General features: G+C 45.8%; 1 protein-coding gene across 2 annotated transcripts in view; it reads left to right on the forward strand.

Annotated features, from left to right (window-relative positions):
• The window catches only part of MRAS (muscle RAS oncogene homolog), a 53,140-nt gene that overhangs the window by 14,631 nt on the left and 11,898 nt on the right, over positions 1–26,611 (forward strand). For both annotated transcript variants that reach the window (XM_054595800.1, XM_054595801.1), the window contains exon 2: positions 11,929–12,139. In XM_054595800.1, coding sequence (XP_054451775.1) covers positions 11,947–12,139 — 193 coding nt within the window. In that variant the 5' untranslated portion in view covers positions 11,929–11,946. The remainder of the gene's footprint in view (positions 1–11,928; positions 12,140–26,611) is intronic.

Genomic DNA, 26,611 nt, shown 5'->3' on the forward strand with positions numbered 1-26,611 from the left:
CCACTCTGCTGCCCTCCAAGGCAGGATGGGAGAGTGGGGACCAGCCTGCAGATGATGGCATGAGAGGAGGGTGTGGAGATGGGCTGAGCTGAGCTGTTGCCTGTAGAACCTGCTGGTTTGCAGGCATGAACTCAGGAAGCACTCTGGAGAGGAGAGAGGGCTTCCTGGAGGAAGGGGACTTGAGACAGACTTGGAAGGATACTGATGTTTATTGAACACTCACTATGGGTCACAGGCTGGGCCACGCAAATAAGTGTGTGGCCTTTCATGGCCATTGTGAAGCAAATACTGCCACTGTCCCCACCTTTATAGACGAGGCAACCAAGGTACAGAGGTGGGTAACTTGCCTAAGGTTGCAAGCTGTCTGAGTCCATAGCTTAAGCTCCTTGGTAAGGAGTTCCAGGGGAGAGGCCAGCCTTAAGCTGGGGAGGGAGCAGTCTGTGTGCAGGACCACAAGGAGACAGGTTGGGGCTGGGGCAGGACTGGCACAGTGGAGAGGGTCCCTAACTCAGCTGCTGGAAAATGAAGGCGTCAAAGCCACTTGGCGCTCCCACAATGCACGCAGCCCGACAGCCCCCGCTGCCTCCCTGGTCCTCAGTGCAGGAGGCCACCTGGCAGTACCACACCTGTGTCCTGTTTGTAGACTTTATCCTAGTAGGGATGAGGGGCACATCTGTTTTCAGTGACTAGTATTTGCCTTGGGGGCCTCTTGGGCACTGGTGTCCTCAGCTGTTCCTGCCCCAGGAACAGTGATCTGGCCTTGGAGGACTCTCTGACTGTGACGCCACCTCCCTGGCTCACTGCTGCCCTCCTCCTGGAACTCTGGGGTCTGCTGCCCAGACTGACTCCACCCCCGCCCCGCCTCGGCCAGCCTCGAGAGGATGCCTAGCGTGACAGGCTGGCCCTGGGCTCTGGAGCCACAGGACATGGTTCCAGGTCCTGGCATCGCCTGGGTGATCTTAGAAAAGTCATTTTTCTCCTTTGTGTCTCAGTTGCTTCAACTGTAAAATGGGGATAATCAAAGTCACACCTCATAGGGTTGTTGTGAGAATTAAATGAGTGAATTTGGTAAAATCTCCCAACAGCATCAGGCACTTCACTTACATTAAGTGTTTGTATTGTTTTTTAACATGATCACGACTGTAGTTCTTACACCAGGGGGTTTCTGCGCACCTGCTCTGGCACTCGGTGCTGGGGCATAGATCCTAAGCTCTACAGATGGCTAAGCTCCAGGAGGCACTTTCACACCAGCGGTAAGACCTAAGTGTTAGTTGTGGTATAAAAGGAAGCACAAAGTAATTGGAGGTGGTAAGCCCAAGGGCATTGTATCCCACATCTGGCTGACTTCCAGCATTGGTCTTTACCTGGATCTCTGGACCCTGCTGGACCATTTCTGCCAACAGTTTGGGTGTGAGGTGTGATCCCAGCAGAGGAGTTTGGATTTGATGGGATAGAAAAGCAGGAGCTGATGTAGTAACAGAAGACTTAGGTAATACAATCTGTTCATCAACAGAAGGACCTGGTTATCTCCAGAGTAGTACAGTGACATGCCGGGCTTGCATTAGCAAAGCGACAGAAGGGCTGGAGTTAAGTCTTGGGTTGGGGGGGTGCGGGGGGTGTGTGTGTGTGTGAAGCCTTATGGGTTATCTCCATAGATAGCCAGGCAGGCTATCCCTAAAGGTTCTAAGCTCTTCCCACAGAACAGGATGGCCACTAGGTGGGATGTTTTGAAGGGGACCATATGAGTTTTGGTTTAGATTTGGGTTAGCAAACTGGACCAATCAGTCACCCAGCTCTGGTTGCCAAGGGTGCCGCATGAAAAGGGTTCTAAGACTGAGCAGGAAAGAAGACCATGGTTGATTAATGATGTCTGCTATGGCTCTGGGAGCGGGTGGGGCAGCACCTGTGTCACAGACTCACCGTCTAAAGCCAATGATGTTTAATGTCTTTTCCGGCAGAAAATAACACACGTGGTTGGGCGAGCAGTTAAGTCTTAATAATGAAGTGAGAGGAATGCATTGGTAGCTTCCTGAGAGAGTTGAGTAGAGCAGTGACAGCGCTCGGCTTGATCAGCAAAGGTGCGAGGCAGAGGGCTGGAGCAGAACCTTGGGGAGGGAGAGTGAAGTCCTGAGGGATACCAAGTGGCCTAGACCCTGGCAGGGCCACACACCATTTAGGCACAGCCGCAAGTCAGCAGCCCTGTGGAAGCTGCCCATTTCTGGGAATTGTGCAGAGGGGAAGGGCAGCTCTTGGAATTCAGAGCCATTTCCTCCCCATGGGTTGGGTCACTCCCCTCCCTGTGCCCTCATCCCCCTGAGCTGGGCGCACCCAGATATCACAGAGATGACATTAGCTTCCTACGGCTGATTCAGCTCAGTGTGACTAGAAGTCCATTCACTCTCCTAAGAGCTCCATTAATACAGAATATGTTCCCCTCTTCCACCCTTATTTTCCTAAACAACTTGTAGTTCAACTGATGGGGTTCAGGAGAATCTGCAAAATAATTAGTATAGAAATGAGAAGCAAAAGCAATACAAACTAAGCCTTCAGTGATGGTGGCAGCACCCCTGGGAGAGGCTCTGAGTTGGCCACTGCCCCTGCTTTGAATCTGTGGTCCTATAGGCAGGGCTAAGGAAACAGCCACAGGATGAACCCTATGGGTTAGTGAGTCACAATTACAGTCAAAGAAAAGTCCTTTGATGCTGCAAAGCTGATTGTCTGAGGAGCTCAAGGCAGTGAGGTGCGATGGTTCCAAGCATGACCTTTGGCGTCCAACCAAGGCACCGCAGGTATCCCCTAAATGGCAGTGGTGTTACCGCTCTGTGGCCTCTCCTGGGCACCATTGGTTCCGGCCAGGACTCTATGACGCTGCTTAGGAAGTGATGGTGGCTGGGGAGATGCGGTGCAGAAAAACGGGCAGTATTTTAGGGTATTCTTTTGGGAAGCAAAATCTGTAGAAGCCCTAGAAACTGGGAACCTGGGGGGAAAGGGAAAGATTTGGTGATAAAACTGCTGAGGATCACTATTTGCTGGGAGCCCACTGCTGTCCTAGTCATTATATCTGACACAGTATTGAGTCACCAAGCAGCCCTAGGTACTTAGGGCTGTGGATGGAGCAGGCTAGTGGTCTGAGTCACTGGCATCTACCTGGAGGGAGACTAGGGGCAACTGCTTTGACTATCACAGCAGATATGCCTTTGCTGGGAAGTCCTCCAGTTTTTGTTTTTGTCTTTTTAAACTGGGATGTTACACATTCTTGAGCATCCTGTTTTCCTGTTTTACAAATGGGGGAACTGAGTCTGCTGGAAATTAAGAAACTTGCTTCAGGTCACACAGGGCGTCCATATCAGAGACATGAGTGAACTCTAGTGTCCGGGCTACAGAGTTGAAGGCTGTTACTCCGCGCAGTCCGTTCTGAAGAACAAAGCGGGGCTTTGCCCAAGACTGTCCCCAGGAGGGCTGGGCACCCTCGCCCCCTCCCGCCCAAGCACACTTGAAAATTGCTGGGCGAGGAAGTCATTCTGGGGTCATCAGTCTCCCAACCTCACCTCCTAGGGGTGTGAGCCTGCCCATCAGAACAGGCATCACCCCCTGCTACTTGGCCTAAGGGAGGACAGGGTGGGTCGAAGGCTGCTTGGGGGCAGTGTGGAGTCATTGAACGGACCCTGAGCCTTCCACGTGTTGGGCCTGTCTGGTCCTGTGAGAGGTAAGGAAATGAGGCGGCATGGCTCTTGTCCTCATAGAACTTCCAAGCCACTTAGGGAGGTGAATCAGCTGTTCAGGAAACAACTTGAAATTATGCAAGATGGTGCTAACCCTGGAGAGAGAAAGGAGCAAAGGATAGATAGCAGCCCCAAAAACTTATTTCTTGGCTTAAAGATACATGTTATCAGGATTGTTGAGGCAGCGATATTGCCTTTTAGGAAGAAGTTTCCAGTGGAAGCAACAGTTTGGGTTGCCTCTTGGCTGGGAAGGGCTCTCAAGAGGTGGTTGCCATGGGAACCGGCACCCATTTGCCAAGTGGCTGCTGTTCCAAAAGTTGGTTTCTAAGTGGAGGGGCTGCCTGGAACCTCAGAGCCACTTCCCATGGAAACAATGTTCTAAATGATGGGTGATGTTCCCACACAGGCCTATTTAATCTGACTGCAGTGGAGCTGAGATGGCATGGTGGCGGGGGGTGGGGGGGTTTTCTCATGGGGGAAGGGTAAGAGGCTGGGAATGCAGAGCCTCAGAACAGAGGAAACATGAGAAAGTCTCTCTCTGTCTTCCTCCCTCCTTCTCTCACACACACACACACACACACACACACACACACACACACACACAAAGTGAGGCTAGAGAACAAAGATTTGAGCTCCTCCCCTCAGCTGGGCACATTTCATGCATTTTAGTTTTATGCCTAGGACAATTCTGCAAAATATGATTCTCTAACCAACCCCATCTAACAAGTGAGAAACTGAGGCTGTAACGGGCACATTCCCAAGATCATTCAGCCGGTCAGAAGGAGAGAATCCCGCATGGAAAATCAGCAGGGAAACTTAAGGAGAGCCTTGGGTCCACCGTATACCACCGTCCCATCTCAGAGGGGCCATCCATGACTCCCCAGTGGCAAAGAACCAACATTCTATTTTTTAATTTAATTTTTTTTATTCCTTAGGTAGTGGTTTAGTAATAAAAATCAACTAAGATATAGTATATAATATGTTCTTCAGTGGGAAAAATTCTGACAAATGGAGGAGCACCAGAAAATTTATGGAGTTACCATCACATATGCGAAGGAAATATATGCTTGAGATGATACAAGTATAACTTAATCATTTGTATATAAATCTTACTATGAACTGTCTTCTGGTTCACAATTTGCCATTAACAAATTATTCTTTAAATTTATTTTTATTTTTGGTTTTAGGAAGAGGAAGGGAGGGAGAAAGAGAGGGAGAAAAACATTGATGTGAGATGAAACAGGTTGCCTTCCGCACACGCCCTGAATGGGGACTGAGCCTGCAGCCAAGGCACGTGCCCCAAATGGGAATGGAACCAGCGACCATTCAGTTTGTGGGACAATGTCCAACCCACTGAACCCACATTGGCTGGAGCATTATCAGATTGTTTTAATAAATTCAATTTATACAGATTTTTCTAAACTCCCTTTAATTCTGTTTCCTAAGTACATCATTTTAAGCATTTCTGACATTGAACAAAGGGAAAATCAATATGTTTAATGACACCACAATTTTTTCAAAACTATTTTCAAATAAACATATGAGATAGTGATAAATTAATTACCCTGTGTAAATATCCCAAATTTATAGTAAAACGCCTATGTCATCTATTATTAACATTTTAATAACTAGGAAGATAAATGAGAACATGCTGCTACAGGCATATGCTGCAGCTTCGGTGCCAGACAGCCACAGTAATGTGAGTGTCGCAAGAAAGCGAGTAGTAATATTTTTGCTGATGTAGGGTCTTGCCTTCAGTTTGTAAAAAACACAACATCTATGAAGCACAATAAAACAGAGTATACCTGACCCTGTCTGGGTAGCTCAGTTGGTTAGAACGTTGTCCCAATACGTATTGCCAAGGTTGCAGATTCGTCCGCAGTCCGGGCACATACAAGAAGCAACCAATGAATGCATAAAGAAGTGGAACAACGAATCAATGTTTCTCTCTCTTACCCTTTTTCCCTCTCAAGTCAATAAATTGAAAAAATAAAACAAGGTATGCCTATAGTAAACTATTTTTTATGAAGCAGAACACGAGTCTTTGAATATTTTAACATCCTAGTGTTAAAGCTATGACTCACTTATTGTGCATATTGTACCTTAGACTCTATTCTAATTTTAAAACTGTTTTAAATCATTTTTTAATTTTCAATTAGTTGAAATTCAATATTATATTAGTTTTACCCCCGTGATTAGACATTATATAACTTACTAAGTGATCATCCCAATAAATCTCCTACCCATCTGACACTATCCAAAGTTATTAGAGTATTATTGACTACATTCCCTATACTGTACTTTGCATCCCCATGACTATTCTGTAACAACCAATTTGTACTTCTCAGTCCCTTCACCTTTTTCGCCCAGTTCCCCAGCCCCTCTCCCATTTGGCAACTGCCAGAATGTTTTCTGTACTTATGATTCTGTTTCTATTCTGCTTGTTTGTTTATTTTGTTTTTATACATTTGGTTGTTGGTAGATATCTATTTATTGCCATTTTATTGTTCATATTTTTATCTTTTTTCTCTTCTTCTCAAAGAAGACCCTTTAACAATTCGTATAATACTGGTTTGGTGGTGATGAACTTCTTTAGCTTTTTCTTTTCTGGGAAGCTCTTTATATGTCCTGTGATTCTAAGTGATAGCTTTGCTGGACAGAATAATCCTGGTTGTAGGTCATCGCTTTTTATCACTTTGAATATCTCTTGCTACTCCCTTCTGGCCTGCAGTTTCTGTTGAGAAATCAGCTGACAGTTTTACGGGACCTCCTTTGTATGTTACTAATTGCTTTTCTTTTGCTGCTTTTGAGATTCTCTCTTTGTCTTTAACTTTTGAATTTTTTTAATTATGATGTTTCTTGGTGGGGGCCTCTCTGGCTTTGTCTTGTTTGGAACTCTCTGTGCTTCCTGGACTTAACGTCTATCTCCTTTACCAGGTTGGGGAAGTTTTCTGCCATTATTTTTTCATATTGGTTTTCAATTTATTGCTCTCTCTCATCTCCTTCTGGCATCTGTCCCCATGATGTGAATGTTGGTATGCTTGAAGTTGTCCCAGGAGCTCCTTATACTATATTCATTTTTTTTAGATTTTTTTTCTTTTTGTTATTCTGATTATGTGTTTTTTGCTCCTTATATTCCAAATCATTGATTTGATTCTTGGCTTCATCTACTCTACTGTTGATTCCCTGTTGCCAACTCTGTGGTGGGGGAGGGGGCTCAGAAAAGGAACAATGGCCTCTGCCAGTGCTTTTGTCTGGCAGAAAGCTGCCCTCCCGGCTCTCGCCCTGTTGCCAGACTGTTCAGTTACCTCCATATATCCCTGGTTCCTTTCAAGCTGCTGCCCCAGTTCTGGAGCTCAGAGGGAGTGAGTCTGAGTAAGTCTGTGTGTGGGCCCTTTCAGAAGAATACCTGAGACTCCAGAAACCCTCTGTCTCTCAGCCACAAAACCTTCTGGTTTGTACAGCCAGAAATTATGAGGACTTCTCTTCCTGGCACTAGAGCCATGGCTGGGGGTATGGTGTGTGGCTGGGACCCCTCAGTCCTCAAGGGGGAATTCTGCAGCCAAAATATCCCTCCTGATTTTTATCTGCTACATGTGGGTGTTGGACCAGCCCATTCCGCATCTCTATCCCTCCTACCAGTCTCCATGTGGCTTCTTCTTTAAGTCCCTAATTGTAGGACTTCCGTGCAGGTAGATATCAGGTGGTTTTGAATGATGGTTGAATGATGTAGTAATTTTGATGTGGTTGTGGGAGGATTCGAGTACCGCATTTACCTATGCTGCCATCTTGACTGGAAGTTAAGAACCAACATTCTAGAGTGATCTCCAAGGTGCTTTATAGTTGAATAGGCTGTGAATTTAAGCATTTTGCTCCTTAAGTACCAACCAACTTTTTATCCTGTGGTGATTTTCAACATAGCCTGTGATGACTTTTAAAAAATCTTTCCCTGTGCCACATAAGACCAGCCTATTTTGTAGGAGTGTAGTGCATGCTCTTTGGCATTTTGACTGCCCTCCCCATTTACAAAGACATAATTTAGTCAGGGATTATTTGGGGGGAGGTTGAGGACTGAAAAAATATGCCCATCAGGAGATTTGGCCAAGAGCCTAATGAATTGGGGAATTTTCTGGACTCCTTCTCCCATCCTGGAAACCCCTTTTTATTCTTCCTGAGCTCACAGTTGGTTCCAGAAAGGTCTATTGGTGTGACTAGTTCAACCAAGTAGAGGAAGGGAGACGGTCCCAACCCCTGGCTGGGAGAGTTGCCCCTTAGCCCTCTGCATGGTGAGGCCAGTGCTGCGGCCAGTAGGTGGTCTGGTGGTTGTTCAGAAGTGCAAGGGTTGAGCTTCTAGTTCCTTCAGTGAGTGCCTGCTCCGTGCTGGTGCTGTGCCAGCTTTTGTGCTACAGACAGGGGCCAGATACAGTTCTTGCCCTTCTGTGCAAAATAAGTGTGTAGAAGATTTTAGGTGTGACAGTGGCCTCCGCACCAGCAGCTCCGGGTTTTGATCCCAGGGCACAGGCACAGCGTCTCCGGGGAGTACAATTCCAGGGCTCAGGCCTGACCTGTGAAGAGGTGTTTGCTCTTGCTGGGGCCTCAGGGGTGTGCAGAGGACTCAATGTGACCAAAGGGCACATTGGAAGAAAACAAAGTTGGTTGGAGGAGAGAGTAGAGTATGAGAGGCTGCAGCACAGGTACTGACCAATGGAGAGGTCAGCGATGGCAGCTGATGGCAGCCAGTGACAGCCTTCAGTGTCTATGAAGGAGCCCAGACTCAACCTGTCAGCTGCGGGCAGCACTTAAGAGTTTTTCACCACAGGGATCCAGTCCAATTTTGGCGTTAGCCGTGCATTCCAACGCTGTTCCATTGAGCCTGAGTTGGGAGGGAACCCTGAGCTGGCTCCCGGGGTCTCTCAGGGTCTCTCGGGAACTCAACTCCCGAGTTCTGGGCTCTGTGGGAGAAGGGGGGCTCTCATCTGACCGTTTTCTGCCGGCCGCCTTGCATGGCAAGCAGAGTGCAGTTTTTAGTAAGTCCCCAGGTGATTCTGCTGTGGGTGGTCAGAGCGCTGACTCCAAAGTTCAGTTCATGTTCTCTATCATGTTTACTAGAGTATTTCTTATCCTGTTTTATTTTGAGAAGAAACTTAAGAGAAACAATTTTCCTTCCCAATACCTTCCCACCCACTTAGTATTTTTTGTTCATGTCACTGCCAGCAGAGAGTGGAAGGAGCTTTAAAAACAGCCTCTTTCATAGACAAGTGCATTTGCCCTGGCCCAGTGTCACCATTCACCCCAAGCCAGGACAGCAGTTAAGGAGGGACAGTGAGGAGCTGACACCACTCTCCCCTGACCTGAGAGGCAAAGGAAAGAGGGAGCTGGCTCTCTCCCACCTTTCCCCACGTCTGTCTCCCTCCAGCTCCTCTATGTCCCCTTGACCCGCCATCTCTGTCACGTGGGAGAGCTCAGTGTGCAGAAGCCTCAGCTTATCCCACCTTCGTAGGGAGGTATAGAAACCAGATGCTGGGGCTGCAGCTGGTCCCTGCTCCCTCTGTCCTGCACTAAAGGAGCTTAAATCTCCCTTGAAAGAAAGGGAATCACACATTTTAAGGTGGCCTGAACATTTGATTTTGTTGGTAACATTTTAATATTGTTAAGCTTTTCTGGCATACAAATATAATACATGCTTCTTATAGAAAATAGAAAAATTGAGGAAGTGCCCTGAAATCTGCATTAGAGACAGTCACCTGCCAATCCTCTCTCTGCCTGGATCCACATCTAGATGTGTAGGTTCACAGATGGGTAGCTTCATGGACATGCAACCATACATACTTGATGTTTTGCAGCCTGTTTTTTAATATACAATATGAACTTTTTCTAGGCAAGTGAATATATCTCTTTTTGACATTTTCGACATCAGTTGACATACAATATTATGTTAGTCCAGTGATTAGACATCATATAACTTACTAAGTGATGATCCCAATAAATCTCATACCCATCTGTCATCATATATAGTTTATTAGAATATTATTGACTATATTTCCTATGCTGTACTTGCATAGTATTTCATTGTTTGGATAACTTTTTCTTTAACTTACCCCTTCCAACATTTAAGTTATTTTCATATTTGTCCTGATATTAACATCTCTTACACTTGTCTGCCTATTAGAATAAATTTTCACGTCGGTATAGCTGCAAGAGAGGGTATTTCCATTTGAGATTTTGATATATTTATGCAAGTGTAGTCTCACGCCAGTGTGGACAGATTTGCACTTTCACCCTTACTTCCCCACACTGCAGGGAAATCCTAAATGTCAACATCAAGCTTCAGTAACTGCAAACGATTACACAATGACTCTCGCCTGGAGCCCCATGCAAATCAGTGTGGCCACATAACCCACATTTTTGTCTAACACCCTTTCTGCTGAAATGTAGACTTGAGGACTCTTTTGGAGAGGAAAATAACTGTAAAAAACCAGCCCTTTAATCTGCTAGGTGAGGGAACCATGGCTCAGAGAGATCAGTGGCCTTCTCAGACTGCAGTAATGTGCAGGGGACTCCCGATCCAGTGCCCCGCCAAGGCAAATACCTCCTTGCTCCCTGCTATGAGTCCTTAAGTTTCCCGGTCACACATACACCACCATGCCTTTCCCCCTCCCAATGTGCACACACACTGGGGAGGATCAAGCTTTCACCCCCTCAGCTCAGGGTTAGTTCTCGTGCTACCCAGGAGGTGGTGTTGCTTCTCCCCCGCGGAGCCTGCAGTTAGCAGTATAGGTCCCTGGCAACAACCCTCAGATTGTTCTTAGGTGACTCCCTCCTCACCCCCACCAATGTTTGACATTTGGTGATGTCACCCCCCCCCTCCTGGAGCCTGTGGGCTTCCCTCATTAGAATAGGTCCTGGTTTCCCTCTATTTTTCTTTTATTTAAATTTATTTATTTTTATAGAGAGGGGAAGGAAGGGAGAAAGACAGGGAGAGAAACATCAAAGTGCAGTTGCCTCTCGCATGCTCCCTACTGCGGACCTGGCCCGCAACCCAGGCACGCGCCCTGACTGGGAATTGAACCAGCAACCCTTTGGTTCACAGGCTGGCATCCCTCTATTTTTCTGAGTGCTCCTTCCATGCTCCCTGCCTGCCTCTTCTTGTTGTCATTTTGTGACACTCTTTCCAAAGATCACTCCTTACTTCTGTTGCCTCTTCACAATCATTCCTTATATGTTAAAGCCCAATTATTCTTAGCATCCTCGCTTCATATTTCCAGCCCCCTCCTAGTCACCTTAACTCAAGGTTTCTCAACTTTGGCACTATTGACATTTTAGCATGGACAGTTCTTTGTCATGAGGGTCTGCCCTGTGCATTCTAGGATATTTAGCAGCATTTCTGACCTCTGCTGACTAGATGCCAGTAACACCCACTTGGCTTTCACAACCAAAAGTATCTCCACACATTGTGAATATCCTGGAGTGGAGAGGAGACTTGCTCCTGCATGAGAACCACTGCCTTAGCTGGGCTCCATGTCATTAAAACAAAGCTGAGCCCTGCTCTTCCCTTCCGCCTCCCCAACCGGAACAGCGGTAACCAGATGCCACAAGATTCTAGCATGCCTTTGTGCATCATAAAAGTCAAGAAGACAGAGGGAGAAGAGCCAGGATCACAGAATTCTGAGATTTGCAAGGGGCCCCTAAGACCTTGAGCTCAAGTGTGCTAAGCTATCGGGCCCTTCTTTCCCTTTAAGCAAAGGAAGCTTCAAATCCTTCTTAGCACCGCAGACTCATAGATCAGAGTTGATGTGAAAGGTGAACCTCTGTGATGTCCCTGCTCAGACTAACACCCTCACGTTTATCTGTACAGGTACAGTGCGACACTTAGTGGTGGGAAAGCTTCTTTGACATGGCTTTTGGCTATACGTATTAAAGACCACATGACATCTAGTAGTACTATGTACTACTGGCCCCAAGACCAAGCCTGACACAAAGCTGGCATTCAGCAAATGATTGAATAAATCATTTTAACAGTGATTGACTCTGGGTGGTGGGACCAGGGGTGACATTTAAATTTTCTGTAGCAGTTTTATATTTTCAGAACTTTCTGTAATTGGGAGTGGTTATTCCTCTATAAAAAGGCAAGAAAAGCTATGGATGTTTTCCCCTAGGTCAGACAGGAAAAGGTCCCTGCCTCATTCCATGTGTCTTGCCTCCCCAGGTCTGATCCACCAGAAACATGGCAACCAGCGCTGTCCCCAGTGACAACCTCCCCACGTACAAGCTGGTGGTGGTGGGGGATGGGGGTGTGGGCAAGAGTGCCCTCACCATCCAGTTTTTCCAGAAGATCTTTGTGCCTGACTACGACCCCACCATCGAAGACTCCTACCTGAAACACACAGAGATTGACAATCAATGGGCCATCTTGGACGGTGAGACCTGGCCGGCAGCCCCTCAGGGGGCTGAGGCGTTCCATGCCCAGGGTCGGGAAGGTTTACAGGGTTCAGTGGGGCATGATGGTTTTCTGCATGTTGCCATTAGGAAAAAATTGGTATTATGAGACAGTTGGTACAAGGCCATGTATGGTTTCCAGGGTGAGCTCTGAACAGCTTTGTGGAAACCAAAATGTGTATTCAACAAAGAGGCAGGGCTAGAATCATGCCAGTGCGGTGATGTCATATTTGTTAGTTCTTGCGGATCAGAAGCTCTGATTAATATCCACAGATATCTCTAGCTAATAAACAAAAGGCGGGGAGGATAAATTTCTTAATAATCATAGTTTATTTGGTAATGTCCCTTGGTGGGGGAAAAAACTGGCATCTGACGTTGTATTTCTAGTTGAGGCTAAATTGGTCTAGATTTGCAGTTCTCAGAGTGTGGCAGCCAGGCCAGCAGCATCAGCAGCCAGAGAACTTACCAGAGATGAAAACCCTTGAGTCCTACTGATTCCGAAATTCTGAGGGTGAGGGTGCGCAATCTGTGTCTTAATAAGCCGTCCAGGTAATGCTGAAGTTAGAGAGCTGCTACTCTAGATTCTTCATGATTATTACTCTATACTCTGAGTCTCTCTCTTAAACAAAGAGCCATTAATCCTAGAATGTCTTCTAGGGGGGAAGCTTTGAAAACCACTGGGATACAAGTCCTCTGTCAGATATGTGATCTGCAAATATTTTCTCTTAGCCTGTGGCTGGTTTTTCATTCTTAGCAGTGTCTGTCAAAAACCAGATTTTTAATATTCATTATGTCCCCTTTATCAGTTTGTTCTTTTATGGATCATGCTTTAGCTGTTGTGTCTAAGAAATTGTCACCTAAGCCATGGTCACAAAAGTTTTTCCCTACATTTTCTTCTAGAAACTTAATGGTTTTAGGTTTATCATCTACCCTGAGTTAATATTTTATATGGTATGAGGTACGGAACAAAGTTCACTTTTTGGTATGTGAATATGCAATTGTTCCAGCACTATTTGTGGAAAAGATTGTCCTTTCCTGACTTTGTATCTGTGATGAAAATTGTTTGTCCATGTATTCCATTTCTTTGATCTGTATGTCCATTTTAACACTAATACCATACTGTCTTGATAACTGTAGAATTTATAATGAGTCCAGGAATCAGGTACTGTTAAATCTTCAACTTTGTTCTTTTTCAAAGTTGTTTTGGCCAGCCTAGGTCCTTTGTATTTCCATATGAATTTTAGAATCAGTTAAATTCTAAAATTCTAGATTTTGATGGGGATTGTGTTGAATCTATAGATTTGGGAGAATTGACGTCTTAACAATGTTGAGCTTCCTGCCCATGAACACAGAATCTCTCTCCATTTATTTAAGTCTTCTCTAATTCTCTCACCAATTGTTTTGTGGTTTTGAGTGCATAGATCCTTCACATATTTTGTCAGAGTTATACCTACATCTGTGTTATAAATGATATTGGTTTTTATTTCAGTTTTGAATTTTTTGTTGCTAGTATTTAGAAATACTATAGGATTTAGTATATTAATCTTATAACCTGCAACCTGGCTTAACTCATTTATTCTAGCTTTTTTGTAAGTCCCATTGGATTTTCTGCATAGATGATCATGTCTGTGAGTAAAGATAGTTTTACTTCTTTCTAGTCTGGATGGTTTATTTCTCTTTTTTTCTTGCCTTATTTCACTGACTAAAGACATATTTGTCTTGTTCTTGATCTTAGAAAGCTTTCACTCTCCGCATTATGATGTTAGCTGTAGGCTTTTTTTATAGATGCCCTTTATGATGTTGAGAAAGTTGCTTTTTATTCCTAGTTTGCTGAGTTTTTATCAGGAGTAGGCGTTAGATTTTGTCAAGTGCTTTTTCTCTGTCTACTGAGATAATTATATGATATTTCTTTTTTAGTAAGTTAATATGTGAAATGAACATTGCATCCCTGGGATAAACTTTATTTTGTCATGGTGAATTGTGTTTTTATATGTTCTTGGCTTTGATTTGCTAAAATTTTGGTTAGAACTTTTGTGTGTATATTCTTGAGAGATATTGGTCTGTAGTTTTCTTGTAATGGTGGCTTTATTGAATGGTCTGTAGTTTTCTTGTAATGGTGGCTTTATTGAATGCCTGGGGCAGCATGCCCCCTTCAGTTTTCTACAAGAGTCTAAACAAAATTAGTATTATTTTCTTCTTAAATGTTTAGTATTTACCTAAGAGGACATCTGGGTCTGAGGTTTTCTTTTTAGGAAGAATTTAAACTACAAGCTCAATTTCTTTAATAGATACAGGGGTATTCAGGTGATCTATCTTTTTCAGTGAAATTCCATAGTGTGTCTCAAAATTTTGTTTTAGTTCATCAAAATTATCAAATGTATTGGCATAAAGTTGTTCATAATGCTCTCTCTCTTTTTAAATCTTCACCCCAGGATATGTTTATTGATTTTAAAGAGAGGAATGGAGAGAGAGAAGTATCAATTGGTTGCCTCCCATTTACGCCTCAACTGGGGTCTGAGCCCACAACCTAGGTGTGTGCCCTGACCGGGGATCAAACCGGCAAACTTTTTACAGTGGGATGATGTATCAACCAACTAAGCCACCCGGCCAGGGCCATAATATTCCCTTATTGTCCTTTTAATATCTGTAGAATCTGTATTGATGCTACTGCTCTCATTCCTAACACTGATAATTAGTGTCTTTTCTTTTTTTCCTGATCCTGCTGACTAGAGATTTATCAATATTATTTGATTTTTTCAAAGAACCAACTTTTGAGTCCGTTGATTTTTCCCATTTGGCTCCACTGATTTCCACTCTCATCTTTATTTCCATTTTTTGTCTGCCTACTCTGGATTTAATTTACTCTTTTTACCTACCTTTTTAAAGTAGAAACTGACGTCATTGATCGGAACATTTGTTTTTTTCCTAGGTATTCATTTGCTGCTGTAAACCTCCCCTAACTGGTCATTTAGCTGCATCCCAAAATGTAATAAGTTATGTTTTTATTTTCATTCAATTTAAAATACTTTCTAATTTTCCCTTTGATTTCGTCTTTGACCCATTGGTTATTTAGAAACGTATTATTTAGTTCTCAAACATTTAGGAAATTTCCAGAGATCTTTCTGTCATTCATTTCTGTTTTTATTTTATTGTATCAGAGAACATACAGTATAGTATTTGAATTCTTTAAAAGTCATTGAGGCTTGTTTTATAGCCCAGGATTTGGTCTGTCTTGGTAAATGTTCTACATGCACATGAAAAGAACATGTTTTCTGCTGTTATTGGATGAAGTATTCAATCAATGTCAATTAGATCAAGTTAGTTGATACTGTAGTCAAAGCCTTCTATATCGTGATTTTCTGTCTAGTTGTGCTGTCAGTTACTGAGAGCGAAAGGTGTTGAATTTCAGAATATTATTGTGAATTTGCCTATTTTTTTTCCTATCACTTTTTGCTGCAGGTATTTGGACACTATTATTAAGTACATGAATGTTTGAGACTGATAACATCCTCTTGATGAACTACTCTTTTATTATTGCAAAATGACATTCTTTGACTCTGCATTTTCCCTCCCTGGACCATTGTGTGGAAATTCTCTCCAGACAGTAATCTGGGCATTTATAGGTACCCTCCCCTTTTTTATATCTCATCTTTCAGGGGTCACCATCCTTTGTTGCCTGAAGTTCAGTGTCTTGAAAACCATTGTTTCACATATTTTTGTCTGGTTTTTTTTTGGTTGTTTCAGGTGAGAAGGTAAATCTGGTCCTTGTTACTCCATCTTGGCCAGAACCAGACCAAATCATAACTTTAAAAAAAGATACAACTTTGTGTATATACTAAAAACCACTGAATTATAAAATGAAAAATATTTTTAAAGGATGAATATTATACTATTTGAATTATATCTTAATTTTAAAAAGCACCATCCTTCATGGGCCTGTCTGCAGCCCTGGAACTTTGAACAAGGTACCTGATGGTACCATACATGTTCCCACCTCAGGGACTTTGCGTTTGGTGTTCCCTCTGCCTAGAACATTCTTGCTGCAGAAATACATTATCATTTCATTCAGGTCTCTGCTCAAATGTCACGTAATCTAAGAGGTCTTCCCTGAGCAAACCATCGACACCAGTACCCACCCTACCCTGTCATTTCTATGGCCCGCTGAACTCTTTTCTTTGTTCTACTTTTTACTGTTGAACATATGTTTGTTTAATACATTTATTTGTTTGGTTCAGTTTTTATTATTCCCCACTAAAACATAAATTTATGAGAGCAGGGACTTTATTTTATTTACTGCTATATCCTCAGCATCTAGAAGACTGCTTGGCTCATGGTAAAACCTCAGTAAATGTGGAGCGAATGAAGGAATGAACCCTGAACAACATATATGCAGTCACAGGTTTGATGTGCTAGCTGTATTATTTGTAACATATATTAAAATAAATATATATAACTCTGGCTGGTGTGGCTCAGTGGATTGAGCACTGGCTTGTGAACCAAGGGATCACAGGTTCAATTCCCAGTCAGGGCACATGACTGGCTTGCAGGCCAGGTCCCCAGTAGAGGGCATGCAAGAGGCAACCACACACTGGTGCTTCTCGTTCTTTCTCTCTCGCTGCCCCTCTCTAAAAATAAATAAATAAAATCTTAAAAAATAATAAAAAATAAAATAAATATATATATATTAAAATTAGAAATGTACGGTTCTGGCTGAGAAATGTAGCTCAGTTGGTTAGAGCATCGTCCCAATATGTCAAGGTTACAGGTTCAATCTCTGATCAGGGCACATACAAGAAGCAACCAATGAATGCATAAATAAGTGGACAACAAATCGATGTTTCTCTCGCTCTTGCTCTCTCATCAATTTAAAAAAAATTTAAATAAATTTAAAAACTTACATTTACGAACTTTCTAAAATCATCTCATACATCACCCATTTGAATATATATAAGGTCTATCCGGAAAAAGTTGAGCCATTGTTAATATAACAAAAATGATTTGCCTGACATTTATGTAATCTGGCAGCCAAGGAGCGTGGACTGGAATGTGTGTGTGTGAACCATGATGACTTCACTGGACTAGTCAGTGGAGGTGGTGACACTGTTGAGTGAGCATGTGTACTATGTGGCCATCACATTCAAAATGACTGAATAAGTAGAGCAACAAATCTGCATCAAATTTTTGCATAAGCTTGAACATTCCTCCGTGGAAACTATTTGATTATTCAAAAGGCTGCAGGTATGAGCAATTGGTGATTGGCAGCTTCTTCATGACAACGCACCCTTTCATATATCACATCTTGCGCAGAGTTTCTTGGTGAAACATTAAATCACCCAGGTGACTCAGCCCCACTACAGTCCATATTTGGTACCCTGCAACTTCTGGCTTTCCCCAAAACTAAAATCACCTTTGAAAGGGGAGAGATTTCAGACTGTTGATGAGAGTCAGGAAAATACGACAGGGCAGCTGATAGTGATGGGGAGGGCTGTGTGAGGTCCTCAGGTGGCTACTTTGAGGGGGACTGAATGTACAATGTTTCTTGTATCATGTATGTTCTGCAATAAATGTCTCTTTTTCATATTACATGGCTGGATACCTTCTGGACAGACTTCGTACTTTGGGATATAATGAATTCAAGGAATGTAAACAGGTTTCTTTATTATAGGACTTAACCTTCAATATATGAACATACATTGCAAGCCTATTGGTGGAATATATTGTCTTTAGGATTTCCTTAAAGGACCATTTTCTGCCCACCATTCTAGGCTATTCCACAGAAAACATTATGAAAAATATCGCATAATGGATGTAAGAGAATAACACCATGCCTGGTATATAGTTGGAGCTCAATGAATATTATTTCTCTCTACACCTACATAAACTTTTTGCACTTTTCAAAAAGTAACTTATGGTATTATATTTACTTCCGAGGGAAAACCTTTTCCTCCAGGGTGGTTTTGAGCAAGGTTTTGTGATAGCCTTTATAGCAGTAGCAGCAGGGGAGGGAAGCATGGCCAGACACTGCTGTGCAAGCATGAATTTGAAAGGTCTGTGTTCGGAAGCTCCTGGGCTCCCCAGAGGGGCCATGCCTCTCAACCTGCCGCCGGGGTCAGGCCTGACTTAGGGCATTGCCCACCCAGGCCTGCCTCAGGAGCCAAGTGATTCCCACTGTCTTAGGTTAGCACACTTCTCCACTCTACTAGGTCTTCTATAAAGAAAAGGAAGGCTTAAAACATTGTAGCTAAATATTAATTAGTCCAGCATTTAAAAAGATGCCCCATATTTTGGGAAGTTTAATCAAAGGCTGGTTGGTTAGGCTCAAGTATAACTCTGACCCCTTCTGGGGTGGTTTGCAGCCCTGGGAGGGACAGGAAGCCCTGAGGTCTGGCTCCCCTGGAGGCTACACCACGGGAGGGAGGGTGCTGGGGGCTAAGCCTGGGATGCCTCCCCTGTGCTCTGAACTCTGGGGTCCTCTTCTTCCAAACTTAGAAAGAGTAAAAGTGTGGCAGCATGATAATGCTAATGATAGTGACAATGATGGTGATGATAAGGGAGAGGGTGATAATTATGATGACAATAATGATATTTATTGGGCAAGTACTGTGTGGAAGGCCAGAACTAAGCACTTTCCACATGCCCCCTTTCAATCTGTGCAAACACTATTGTGGTAGTTTCCGATATTTTCTCCTTTTATAGATGGAGAAAATTAAGCACAGAGGTTCAAAGGGCTGACAATGGTTTGAACTCCCCTTTGTCTCCTATACAGTCAGCCTCCCACCTTACACAGCTGGTCCCCGTGCCTCTGGGAATGGGAGCCGAAATGCGGGGCGGGGCGGGGGCGGGGTGTGGTCCGCATTATCAGGACCAACAGGCACATGCACTTGCCCTTCCTGCTCCTCACCCAGGGTCCGTCAGAGGCCAGGGGCTTCGGTTCTGATCTGAATCTCAGATCAGAGATTCATGAGTTTGATCAGGAAGCCTTCTCTGTGAGAAGCCTTCTCTGTAAGAGAACCTGTTTCTTGTTTTCTTTAAAGGTGCCTCATTGCCCTAGTCCTCCCAGAATCTAAGAGACAGGAGATGGCTGACTTGGGGGCCCACAGCCAGGCTTTCCACTGCCTGTGAGACCCCCAGGCTTTGGAGCAAATCCGCTCTGAGCTCTTTCCCACAAGGGTTTGAGACCTTTGTCTCATCTTTTATAATCGAGGGTCCAGCTCTGGGAACATCTTCTCCCCGTCAGGTCCCCATCTCTGCTGTGGGGTTATATCAGCTCCCCCACCTCCCAGGTCTCTGGCCCTCTCTTCTGGTGTCTGACTTTGTACCCCACTTCACCCTGGCCCTCAGCTGTGTGGCTCACTGTACCCCAGTTCCGAGGCTTTGTGAATCAGAAAGACCCGAGCCTTAGCAGAGTGCTGGAGGGGTCTGTGTGTGTGTGTGTGTGTGTGTGTGTGTCTATATGGTAAAATATACATAACATAAATTGATCATCTTAGTTATTTTTAAGTGTGTGGTTCTGTGGCATTAAATATATTGTCATTGCTCTGCAACTCGGACACCAGCCATCTCCACAACTTTTTTCATCTTCCCCAACTGAAACTCCACACCCATTAAATGATAACTCCCTACCTCCCTTCCCCAAGCTCCTGGCAATCATCATTTAACTTCATATCTCTATGAGTTTGACTATTCTATGTACCTTATATAAGTGGAATCAAAAAGTAATTGTCCTTTTGTGACTGGCTTATTTCACATAGCACAATGTCATTAAGGTTCATCCATATTTAATATGTGCCAGAATTTCCTTCTGTTTTAAGACTGAAAAATACTCCATTGCATGTATATACCACATTTTGTTTATCCATTTACCCAGCAATGGACACTTGGGTTGTTTCCACCTTTTGGCTGTTGTGACTAATGCTGCTGTAAACATGGGTGTACAAATACCTGTTCCAGTGCCTGCTATCAATTGTTTTGTTTTGGAGTCCTGGGTGCCTAGTTTTTCTGTTAGGTTGGAGCTGGGAGGTGCCAGAGCTCTGTGATGGCAGCCCCTCACTTTATACTGAAGAAACTGTGGTGCACGTGAAGAAGGGATTAGCCTAGGGTCAGACCTAGCTAGAGACAGAGCTGGGCCTGGGAGCTCTTGACTCTGCAGAGCACACCCCCATCCTGCCATGCCACCCCCTACACTGGCCCAGGTCTCAGGCTTGCAGGGTAGGAAGATGATCACATCTTCTGCCCACTTACAAGAAGGGCAGGTGTTTCTGGGCCTTCGCACTCATATGCCACCCCAGCCCCACCCTCTGCCTGGCCAGCCTCTGGAACCTTTCATCTTTCTTCCATCCACAGAAAACAGCAGTGGGCCCAGAGTTCCCAGACACCCATCCCACCTGGGGGCTCTTGGGCCAAGCTCCACAGCCATTCGGTCCCCTATATGCAAGGCAGGGGCTCAGTCTTTGCAAGAGCAGAAGTCCTGGCTCTTCTCCTGTACCCTCAGAAGCTGGGACATTTCCACCCTGGCTTCTGCCCAACCCTCAGACACAGCGCTGTTGTCTTCCCAGAAGGCCCTGGACCTGGCTTTTCCCCGAACACTGGAGTTCACACTCTTTCTGGGGGGGGGAAAGGGGAGGACACTAGGAGGGCAGTGAGAGGAAAAGGGACATTCATTGAGAGTTTCTTCGGAGCCGGGGGTTTACACGGTGGGCTTCTGTGCTTGGCAGCCCACAGGGCAGCTGCAGAGCAGGCGCTTCTCCATGGCTCCAACTAGGAGTGGGGCATATCCTCCCCTTTTCCTGCCTGCAGTGATATGGAAGGAATTTTCCTCTTTTCTACTGGCCTGAGATTATGACGTCCAGCCCTGCAGGCCCCTGCCTGACCTTTCCTCCTGGTTCCGTCAGCCGTCACCGCTTGGGTACTTCTCGGAATGTGGAGCTCACTGACCTCCAAGGTGCCTGGGGCGGTGCGTGCTGGGGGAAAGCCCGTCCTTACACTGCAGCCAGATCTGCCTCCCAACCTGTCTTTCCCTGTTGCTCCTTCTGCCCTCACAGCAATGTTAGCAGTTACCCATGACCAGGCTTTTCTTGAAGGCCAGACCCAGGGCTAAGGGCTTTGCAAATATTATTTTATTTCATCCTTGTAACAGTTCTGCTAGACTGGAGTGTACCACTTTGCAGGTGAGCACAGCTGCTCTTTAGCCAATATCCACCAGTATTACTGTACTGGTTGATAAAATGGTGAAATACATCCATACCATTGGAAAACTGCTGCCACCGCTGCTGCCCAGTACCTGCCCAGCAGCCCTCTGATTGGTCAGGCCCCTGCAGGTGAGGGCAGTAAGACTCAGAGTGGGGAAGTAACATTTCCAAGGTCACATAGCTGATTAGAGCCCCATTTCCGCTGACCCCAAAGCCAAGGACCTCAATCTTCCTCTGTGCTCCCCGTTGCCCCACTAGGCAGCCTGGGAGCTGAGGGGCATACTGTTAGCCCGTTACCTAAAGTCAGCTCAGCAAGGCTGAGTGATGAAGGTGGAGCGCAACATGCCCCCTCCTTCTGCAAAGTCACAGCACAGCCCGGGGTTGCTCCAAGCTTGCCAGCACCCCACACCGCAGGTGGTTTTCCTCTTACACTGGTGACAAGCAGGTCTTACCCTCCTGCAGTTCATTTTGGGCTTTGCCCTAACTCCAGAATATCGTGTGACCAGTTTGGGCTGGGTGCCCCAGCCCAGCAGGTTTGAGATCTCACCTGTCTGCCCTTGTGTTGGATGATGCCACGAGCTCCAGGCCCCAGTGCTGGCCCCCCAGTTAAAGAAGGCGGGTGCCAGGAGCTCAGCAAGGCTCGGACCCAGACGGGCTTGGGTTCAAATCGTGTCTCTTCTGCTCATTAGCAGTATGAACCTGATCCGGTCACTAACATCGCCCTGCCTCGGTTTCCGCACCTGGAAGATGCTGGTCTCCTAGAGTGATCTCGTGGTAGAAATGGGATTATAGGTCAACAGTTTGCTTCCCTGTTCCTCTCTACTCCCCACCCCCCTTCAGGCGGCCATCTGTCACTGCTTGTTCCTGAGCACTGATTACATAACCGGGACCCTTCGCTGCCCTTTCACCTTTCTTCTCTTCCCTCCCTGAGAGTGACATGTGGAGGGGCGGGGTTGATGCCCAAGGCTCCTCTAAGAACCCCCCCAAAGCCATGGTCCGCCTCCCCAAAAGGATGTGTACCCACGCATGCAATTTGTCCACCAACTCGGGATTCATGGTCCTCACGAAAACATATCCCAAGACCCCCTCACCTCATTCCCCAGCCGCGTCCCCAGGGGCAGGTGGTCAGCACTTCTCCCTTGGTACCATCTGAAGTCAGGTGCTGGCAGGTTGCGGCCACTGCCAGAGGGAATCTTCGTTGAGCTCCTGGGAGCCAGCCACACCAGCCACTGCGTTTTAGCCCCCCCCCTTCGAGAGTCCCAAGTGGCTTGCTTGTCTGTGCCCTGGCCAGCACTTTGGAGAAGAAGAAAGCAGCTCTTTTTCTGGGAACAGCACATGGTCGATGCAGCCAGCCCTTCCGCCTGGCGCCCAGCCTACTCCATCCACGCCCTCACCCAGAAAGGGGAGTGCGAGTTACAGCGAAAGAGTCCTCATCAATCTTGATACTCAACTAGGTGGCATTACTTATGGAAGTCTTTTCCTAGGAAGGACACAGGCTTCGCCACCGGCCTCCCTGTGAAACCAACACAACCCTCTGCCTCCCGCGGAGGGTCTGTGGATTAGAGATACAGCCCACAGGAGGCAAGGTCCCTGGAGGCACATTGCCCCTAGAAATTATCGTCTCTATTGTACTTCACCCTGAAGAGTAGTACATTACAGAAGTTAAAACATCAGTTTTCAGCGATTTCCCTTAAAGCTGGCCTGGGCTGTTTGAACACAGTAACCACTTTTGGTGAAGCATGCGCATGATTTGTCCAGTTGCGCTGCAGGTACTTTGTGAGCTCTCACTGGGTACTGAAGCTTTTGGGGGACCTGCCCTTTGGGCCCCAGCCCATGGTGGGGAGCTGAGCCAGGCCTGGAGGTGCAGGCGTGGGAGGTCCAATGCATACATGATAAGAAGGCTTCAGCAACAGCCTCAGGGGCTGGGCCCTCGGTCGGGAGGCAGGCTGTGGCTGGCTCGAGGGCGCTGGGAGAGCCCTGCAGAGGCACTCTGGCTGGAGGTCACAGGTTGGGTGAAGGCTTGGAATCAGGACACAGTCTGGCTGGTTCTAAGGAGGCCACACTTATGCTCTCTGGTTGGAGAAAAAATGCTGAACCAGCTCAGGCAGCTGGGCCTTGGGGATGCAGGAGTGCCCCCCTTCCCAGCACATGGCCTTGAGCAGATCCCTTTAACTCCCTGAGCCTCAGTTTCCTCATCTGATCTAGGGGCCAGTAGTACCTTCTTTTCGAGGCTGTGGGAGGACTGAGAGAGCGTGTGTGTCTGAAGCCCCTGGCACCGTGCTTGCTGCCAGTAGGAACATGGTGGGTGGCCCTACTTTTAGCCAAAGAGCTCGGACTGTACCCTGGGCTGCAGGCCAAGGCCAGATATCCCAGACCCCATGCCAGGGTTTCCCTCGCTCCAGAAGCCCTGGAGAAGGAGGGCAGTGGAGGAGGGAAGGGAGGGAGAGAGGACAGTGAAGTGTGTGGGGGGCCCCGCCCGCCTGCCTGGGCCCCATGTGCCACACCAGCATGTAGAACTCAACTTCTAAAATCCACAAGGTCCAAGAGCAGCCCCAAGGTTTCTACTTAAAATACTTAAATATTCCTCAGCAGCACTGCTGCCCCATCAGCCTTCAAGTGGGAGGGCTGGGGCAGGCCACACAGAGTGGCACGGTGCTGGCCCTTTGTCTCCAGAATCTGTTACTCTCTTCTCTGTCCTTCTCCAGCCTGGCTGGTGCACGCACGCGCGCGCTTTCTCTCTCTCTCTCTCTCTCTCTCTCATGCACATGCGCACACACACACACTGGCAGAACACCTCTTCTCCCACAGTGACTAATACTTTTTGTCTTGAAAGTCCTCCTACCTTCATGACACCAGGCAGGGGGAATACAGGCAGAATCATAATTTCTTAAAAGCATAGCTGCCCACTATCTCCAGCCTCCCCCAGGAAGTCTTGGAGGCAGAGCTGCTGACAAGGAGCCTGTGGCCAGGCACTTCCAGGTGTACATGTGGGGAGGGGACAAGGGATGGAACTCCATCCCAGACCAGGCCCCCAGCTCAGCCCCCAGCTCAGCCCCCACCTCCTCCTCCCTGGTTGAACCTGTCGTCCTGGGGCCCAAGGTTTGGAATTTCCAGGCGCGCTCAATTCTCCTCTCTCCCCTCAGCCCCCACCGCTGTTCCCCACGTTCTGTGTCCTTGGTGTGCCCCCCTCATTCTTTTCTCTCCCTCTCAAACACACCTCCAAGGCCTCCCTGCCTCCAGAACCGTCCCTCTTTGGCTGCCAAACTCTGACTATATCTCTCCCCTCTCTGAACCTTTAACAGCTCCCCAGTGCCCACAGAGTTGAAACGACATATTAGCTTAGCACCCAAGGTCCCCAGCCTCCGGTATCCCTGTCTCCTCTTTCTACCTCCTCTTCCCCCTCCCAAACCTTCTGCCCCAGCCCCCCAGCCCCCCAGCCCCCCTCGCTGCTCTCTTTTCCAGGCTCGAGGCCCTTGCTCATGCTGTTTCTCTGCCTGGAAGACCTTTCCCCAGGCCACGTCTTTTCATGTCAAATTCTGTTCTTCCTTCAAGGTCAGGATTAAATGTCTCCTCTTTGCCAAAACCTTCCATTATCCTTCCAAGCTGAAGAGACTGCACCTCCACCATTCCCTAGATCTCCCATAGTGTGTATCATTTTCTGTTGCATATTATTATTTTTCTTTAGTCCAGCTGGCCTCTAAGTATCTTGATAGCCAGATGCATCTTAGTGTTTAGCCACTTAAAGTACCACGCAGAGCAGTTGGCACAGAGCAGGTGCTTAGAAAATAATTGGTGCCCTGGCTCAGTGGACTGAGTGCTGGCCTGCAAACCGAAAGGCTGCTGGTTGGGCTCCCCATCGAAACATGTGCCTTGGTTGCAGTCCAGGTCCCCAGTTGAGGGCATGCAAGAGGCAACGAATTGATGTTTCTCTCCCTCTATTTCTCCCTCCCTTCCCCTCTCTCTAAAAACAAATAAATGGGACTTCATCAAAATTAAAGACTTTTGTGTTTCAAAGGACACCATAAAGTAAAGACACAACCCATAGAATGGAAGAAAAAAACTGTAAACCATATATGTGATAAGAAGAGACTTGTGTCTAATATAGATAAAGAACACCTTCAACTCCATAATAAAGATACAGAAACCCAATTTAAAAATGGACAAAGGATATGAATAAATATTTCTCCAGAAAATATGTACAAGTGGCCAACATGCACATGAAAAGATGTTCAACATCATTAGCCATCAGGGAAATGCAAATCAAAACCACCATGAGATACCAGTTCACACCCACTAGGATGATTGTAATTAAAAACAGATAACAAGTGCTAATGAGGAAGCGGAGAAATTGGAACTCTTATAAATTGTAAAACAATGCTGCCACTTTGGAAAATACTTTGTCAGCTCCTCAGAAGATTAAATATAGTTACCATATGACCAGCAAATCAACTCCCAGGCATATATCCAAAAAGAAATGAATGCTCGTACAAAAACTTGTACACAAATATTCAAGGAACAGCATGACCCATATTAGGGAAACAGTGGAAACAACTCAAACTCAACTGATGAATCAGTAAAATAAATGTCCTATATCCATGCACTGGAATGATACTTAGTAATAAAAAGGAATAAAGTACTGATGATGCATGCAACATGAATGAACCTTGAAAACATCAGGCTAAGTAAAAGAAGCCAGTCACAGAAGACCACATATTGCATGATTTCATTTATATGAAATGTCCAGAGCAGGCAATTCTAGAGGAAAGAAAGTATATGAGTAGTTGCTTAAGTTTTGGGGAGCTGGGGAGGAAAGATGATGTTAGGAGAAAGTGGAGAATGTGTGCTGATAATGGATACAGGGTTTCTTTCTGGGGTGATACATGTGTTCCTTTTAAAGATTTTATTTATTTATTTTCAGAGAGAGGGGAAGGTAGGGAGAAAAACAATGTGTGGTTGCCTCTCGTGTGCCCCCTACTGGGGACCTGGCCTGCAACCCAGGCATTTGCCCTGACTGGGAGTCAAACCGGCAACCCTTTGATTCACAGGCCGACACTCAATCCACAGAGCCACACCAGCCAGGGCAAGAAATGTGTTCTAAAACCAATCATGGTGAAGGCTGCACAACATTGTCAATTAAAAACCATTGTAGTATTGGAACTTTTAGAGATTTACATATAAATTCTATCTCAATGCATTTGATATTTAAAAAAGAGCTTCGCCAGGACAGATAGCTACAGGATGAACGTTGATACTGGCATGTACACT

The sequence above is a fragment of the Pteronotus mesoamericanus genome, unplaced genomic scaffold (assembly GCF_021234165.1).
Source record: "Pteronotus mesoamericanus isolate MK-2021 breed Mesoamerican mustached bat unplaced genomic scaffold, CSHL_Meso_final scaffold_54, whole genome shotgun sequence".
Classification (NCBI taxonomy): Eukaryota; Metazoa; Chordata; class Mammalia; order Chiroptera; family Mormoopidae; genus Pteronotus; species Pteronotus mesoamericanus.